The sequence below is a fragment of the Aptenodytes forsteri genome, unplaced genomic scaffold (genome assembly GCF_000699145.1).
Source record: "Aptenodytes forsteri isolate BGI_AS27 unplaced genomic scaffold, ASM69914v1 Scaffold127, whole genome shotgun sequence".
NCBI lineage: Eukaryota > Metazoa > Chordata > Aves > Sphenisciformes > Spheniscidae > Aptenodytes > Aptenodytes forsteri.
This window is the reverse complement of record NW_008794711.1, coordinates 256,318-262,408: the sequence shown is the minus strand read 5'-3', so window position 1 is coordinate 262,408 and position 6,091 is coordinate 256,318. Positions and strand designations below refer to the sequence as shown.

At 50.7% G+C, this 6,091-nt stretch overlaps 1 protein-coding gene across 1 annotated transcript in view; it reads right to left on the bottom strand.

The window, feature by feature from the left end:
* Positions 1-704: 704 nt before the first annotated feature.
* The window catches only part of GFPT1 (glutamine--fructose-6-phosphate transaminase 1), a 39,987-nt gene continuing 34,600 nt past the window's right edge, over positions 705-6,091 (bottom strand). Inside the window, exon 19 of the mRNA XM_009273800.1 lies at positions 705-1,469. Coding sequence (XP_009272075.1) covers positions 1,440-1,469 — 30 coding nt within the window. The 3' untranslated portion in view covers positions 705-1,439. The remainder of the gene's footprint in view (positions 1,470-6,091) is intronic.

The following is a 6,091-nucleotide window of genomic DNA, read 5'->3' as shown; positions in this document are numbered from 1 at the left end:
CACCTTGGGTTGTGTTTAAAAACAGAAAAGCTTGATCTTTCACTCCAAAAAGCTGCGAGCAGAGGGAGGCAAATGAAGGCTCCCAAACTTACTGCCTTCAAAATCTTGTATAACCCAGCCTCAACTATTGCCTTGTGTCACACCAATGCCTCCTTCACTTCCTCACCGAGATCTGTGTTATCAAAGCTCAAAGCACTTTGCAAAAGAGTATCAGTCCTGAACGACACCCGTGTGAACACTGCATGTGCGAAATGCTGGTAGTTGTCACAGCTAAATAGTCTGGGTGAATCCTGGTTGTTTCTGGGGTAATAATTGCCAGATAGTGATGATCTCTGACCTGTGACCAGGGACCAAGTGGGATCTGGGGTTATTCTGGCTGGCTTGGTGCTTGATACCTTCAGGAATTCATAACCCGCTGGATTTATAGCAGTGGGAGCTTTATGCCTCTGCAAGTCGGACTCCTCACCTCTCCCTAGCTGTGTCCTCAGCCTGTCTGTGACGATGGTCACTGTAAGCAATGTTCCCCACCGGGCCGAGAGGCCTTTCTTGACATCCCAGCCCCCCAGTGTTAACACCAAGCTGCCACTCCTCTGCGTCTCGTACTGTTTTTATAGTTTTCTAATCTAATCATGTGGAAGGTGGTGGTTTTTCTCCACTCCCAGGAGCTTGCCATAGACATTTCAGCAGGTTTTTGGGGTTTTGGGGGTTTTTTTGGCTAGCTGTTCTTGTCTGCGTGGGACTGGCGTGTTAAACATACGAAGCGAGATTCAGGGCTGTCCAGCCAGGCTCTTGTGACAAAACCATCACAAGGACTAAAGGTCCAACCTTCGCGTGCTGTCTATATAAGATGCATCCTCACCACGCCAGCATGCAGGCTAGAAATTCAAGTCGAAGCAACGCTGACTTAAGCCATCAAACTGTCATTGAACAGGGGAAGAAGGGGGAGCAGGGGGCAGTCATGAACTTGGCTTTGTTTCTTGGGCTGCAGAAGCCAAGAAGGGAAGAAACCATCCAAGAAAAGGCAAACTGGCATCTCCAAAACAGAATGCTCTGCTTTTGGCATTTGCTTTAAAAATCAAGACATCTTTGGAGACTTTTGTTATTTAAAACCTAAAAACAAGGCAAAAACTGCAGTGCAAAATGCAACCAGCAAGTAATCTGTGACTGTCTGTCAGTTATCTAGGGGGGTTTTCTATGCCTTAACTCAGTGCAAAACACTCAAATCTGGGGCTGCCAGCCTGTGCTGCGCAGAGCAGACAGGATCTGACTGATGCTTGAGGCTGCCACAGAGGACCCTTGGGTGTGGGCAGAGAAGGTGGCAGCCCAGGGATGTCGTTTTGGCTGCCTGCAGCTCACCCCTCTCGCTCCTTCTCCTTGAGGCTCTTGGACAGCTGCACGGGAGGCGAGTTGCTCACACAGCGGCGAAGCAGTGGTGGCATTCAGTCTCTGGAGGCGGCAATGCGGTCCACCTGCAAAAAGGACAGGCAGCCGTGAAAAGAAAAGCCCTTTGAGCAGGGAGGTGCGGCTGTGCTTCAACACCAGCTGCGGTAAGGGCGACTGTGCTTCACCACCAGCTGCAGTAAGGAGTGCCGATCCGGCACCCGGAAACGGCGGCACCGCTGCGGACGGACAGTGGTTCAGCCCCATCAGCCACAGAAAAAGTAGCGTGGGGGTTGAAAAACCCCAGAGATAAGGGTATCTGCTTTCTGCAGTGTTAATTCTGGGCTTAAACAAAGGAGGACTTTGTGTGTGCAGGATAACAATCCAGACTTGATGGGATTACTCACTGTAACTGAGATACTACAGGACAAACAGGAAAAACTTGGCATGATGGAGGGGGGGGGTTAATCCTTGCTCTCAGGGGACATGTGATGTAGTGTAGCTCCGCTTCTCTTTCTTGCCTATCTGTTAATGACTATGGAGGCTAATGCTACCTCCTCTGCACCCTTGGGACCGTGGTGGGAGTTTGCAAATAGCTGTGCAGCCCTAGGGGGGAGTCAGGTGTTTGTGAATCAGAGATTGTATTTTTGGGACACTGAGATACAGTTACTGTCAAAACATGCTGGGCAGGCTGGAAATTGGGTCATTTGCTGCAAGTCCAGCACTGAAACAGGTCTGGTATTGGCTGCTGTTTCTCTGTGAAACAACCTTGCACTGGGCCTCTGGTAAAGCTGTGGCTCTGGAGGGACCAAGAGTCTGGGGCATGAACTCCCACACTCATTTGAGGGAAGGCAGGTACCGACAGTGTAATCGGCACTGTCAGCTACAGGCTCTGTGCCAGGTTGGGTCCTGCTTTGAAACTGCCTGTGGGTCACGCAGGATCCCTCGCTTTGGGCTTTTCTACCTGTTTCCATTCTGGGAAGCAGCATCCACGCAGGCTACATGGTCTTAGGAGCAGCTGTAGTTCTTCCTCTATTTTTTCCAGCCATAGAATAATGGCAGATATTTCCCTTTGGAACAGGACTTTATATAGTGCTTTCCATAGTCACTGAAACAAGCAGAAAATGCCAAAGACTGCAGCATTCACAGGCTGGTGAGTCCTTGTCCCAACTGAACGTTTCCCTGCTTGTTCCTACTGATGAGAAAAGTGTTTCTTAGCTGATGTTTCCATGGTGTTAAAGCCCAGGTCTTGCTGCAGTTCTCTTTTTTTCCTATGCTAGAAGCAACCACCCACACCTACTCAAGAACAGTTTTTCGCAGAGCTGTGACCAGTGTACGTCCAGTTATCCACAACCCCCTGGCTGCTGGCCTGCTACAAACTAGCTGGTTGCATCCAGCTGGTGCATTAAATTGAAGACAGCTACAAATAAATTACTTGCTTTATTGCTTTTCCATGTAGACATTGGCCGTGATGCCACTTGGACATGTGGTAACCCAAACAGGAGGGGTAAAGTGATGAGATAAAGAACACTTCTTAGAGAGATGTGACAGATTTTAAGCTGCAACAGGTATAGGAGCAGGTTTGAGCTCTCGCTTTGTCTCGCCTGCTCACCAGCAGCCGTGCCTGCCTTTCAGCGACACCTTATACTGCACAAAGTGGCATTTAGTGACTGAACAATAACCTTCAAATCTAGACTAGGAAGGGAAAGGACAGATGTCCTTTTCTGGATCCAGCAGTGCCTGGAGGAGAGATGATTGCCTCCAGGCCTCTGCCTCCTTCCCCTTTCAGGAGGTAACTGTCCTGGGGCTTCACCAAGGTGAGACCCAGCCTGCAGGCACTCCCTGAACCCATTCCTGCCCCCTCTCAGCTAGGCTGGCGAAGCCCGGGATGAAGCTTGGGACCATGACAAGCCCTTGTTTCTGGCTGGCAGCACCTGGAGGGGGATAAGGGCAGATGGCTTCAGTCCCTGCTGATCCCTACCACAACTCTTGTGTCCATACAGCCCCGCAGCAAAAATTCCTTCCTAAGCCCAGCTGCTCCGCTTGCAAGCAGGTGCCTTTCTGGGTTAGCTCATGTCGGCCTCAAGACCCACTTGCCCCCTGCCTTACTTGGATGTGGTCCTGCAGGGACAGTCCTCGAGGCAATTAATTCATCCTACATTTTAAGCCCTGTCGTGAGCCCTTCCTGAAGGCTGTCTGCCAGTTTTGCTAAGGGAGATGATGTGGCTGTTCTGTAGGCTCAAGTCTGACCTATGGAGAGGAGGGGGATAAGGACTGCCATTGTCCTTTAGCAACACGATCAGCGAGGGGTGTAATACACATTCACTGGGTCACAGAAACCTGTGACTCCTCGTGGTGTGGTTCAGTGGGAGTTTTTCCTGTGTGTGCAATTCCCAGCTTTGTGCAACTCTGAAATCCTCCCTAAATTCCACCTGGCGATGGCTGTCAGCACAGGCTTGATGTTATGTTACCAGGGAGGTCACCCTCTGAACATGAATGTCCTGTCTTGGCGTGGGGCATGTGTGTCTTGAGTTTTCCCCAGTGGATCAGTTGGGGCTGTTTGCATAGAAGAGAATTCTAATTTTCAGCAGTGTTTCTGGCTGGGCTTGGAAAAGCAGGTCTTCCTGAGGATAGGAGATGCTGCAAAAAATGCAAGAAGGAATGTCAGTCCCCACCACATTTACAGCAGAGTGGTCCAGCCGGTGACCACAGGGGCCATTCTGTCTGTTGGTAGTGCTCTTGCACTGGTTTCGTGGTGGGGCTGCAAGTGCTGGAGAGGAGGTTTTGTAGCTCAAGCTGGGTTTTCCCAGGGTGGGTGTGCCAACAGCTGTATGCTGATAGCCCTCAAGAGTGGCTTTGGTTGTGAAGCCAACTTCCAGGCACATCCGCGGGGTTTGCCAATGCGATGTGAGTCATCCTGTGCAGGCAGGCGGTGTCTTGCCCAGTATTGGGTGCTAGAAAGCACCCGCTTGTGAGCTTGAGAAAGCCTTGTTTAAGTGGCAACTGGCATCAGAAGGGAGGAGAGGCGGCGACTCCTTCCTAGCAATGACTCACTGGTGCGTGTGGTGCCACCGAAGCGGAGAGGCTGCTGGAGCATGCCATCCTCCACGGTACTCTTGTGTCCCATGCCCTGCTCTGCTGGGGATGCAGAGATCTGTCAAAGCAGAGCTGCCAGCCTGCTCCAGCTGGGAGGCTCCCACACATCCCCTGCCCCTGGACACGTGCTCTCATCTAGTGTAGGTTAATTCTGGGCAGAGATGGAAACAAGAAGAGCAGGGAGGTTTTAGCTGCATCCCATGCAGGTTTGCTGATTGTTCCCCTTAGCAGGAGCTGCAGCGTTACTTTGGTACAGCCGAGGTGCGGGGTTTGCCTGTGTAGGGTAATTTTCTGTTTAATAAGGTCTTTGGGCGCCCTCCTACTGCTCAGAATAAGCTGGCCGGGCCCGCTGTGCTGCCATCCGTCCTGCACATGGTCTTGAATGTATCTCCCGATGCACGGGAGCCCTTGGGAACCTAATTGGCTCTTAGCTCTGAGCTGTGGTGGTATTGTGAGCGTCTCCAGTTCGTCCGGGCTCACCACCGCTTTTAGGATCCTGTGTTAAAGTAATGCTGCTGCTCGCTGTCCAGGCACAAGGCTAGCAGCTTGTTTGTTTAAACTTGTTTCCATAGGAATTTGTAAGGACCATGGGAACATATTTTATTTGACCTAAACAATAAAGAATGAGACTGAAGTGGGGGGAAGGAGTCCCGTCATGTCTGATTTGTGGGTCTGACTTTTCTCTTAGGCTAGGTAACCTCTTCAGCACTGAATGAACCATCTTGGCAAGTCAGCTTGCTTTTTTTCTTCTCCTTTGTTTTTTCAAATGCCTGCAATGTATTCCAATCAGCTGATAAATGCATGGAAATCGGTCAGAAATAGCCTCTTTTTAAGCACAGGAGGCAGCTTTTGGTTCAGGCTTGCAGTAGTTCAGAAATCCAGTGATGCTCTCCTGTCTGATAAATGAAATGCGTAAGGCTGTGCAGAGCAACGTGGGCTCCTGCGGTGCTGTTAGTCCTCTGACGGGAAGGTTGGGGTGGTCTCAGGGGCAGCGTGGGCAGAGATTGCACAGGGAGTTGTAGCAGAGATGGGAGATGCAAGCTGAGCTGTTGCAGCGTGTTGCTTATTGGACCTTCCAAGCTGTAGGAGCTGGAAACGTGGCGAGCCAGAAATAGATGTAATAGCAGCAAGGAGATGCTGGAAGAGCAGCCCAGCAAAGAGGGTGTGTGGGCAATGGGGAAGGCAGCTACTCAACAGTGGAGCTGGCCAGGATGCTCCACTGAGATGAATTTCCATCCCCGTACAGCATTTTTTAATGTTTCCCAGGAAGTCCCATCAGCTGTCACTAAAGCTAAGGCCCTTAAATCCTCCTCGTTAATGCTCTGAATGCCAAGGGGTGCTGCTAGGGCACTGCATGGTGATGCTGTGGGGCTGGTGAAACCATCAGGAGCTCAGGACCCACAAGCTCAACAGGTTGGGCTGTCCACTCAGTAACGGTGTGCTGCCCTAAATGCTTTGTGCTTTCTACTGCTGGTCTCTGTACAAAGTAGGGGTAGTTCGTTCACTTTGTGTATCTTCACACCATCGTGACGAGTGTGGCTGTCTGCTTTCTTAGGGGAAAAAAATTAGAAAATAGCTTTTACCACTTTCTGAGGTGGTGTAAGGAAAGGTCGCT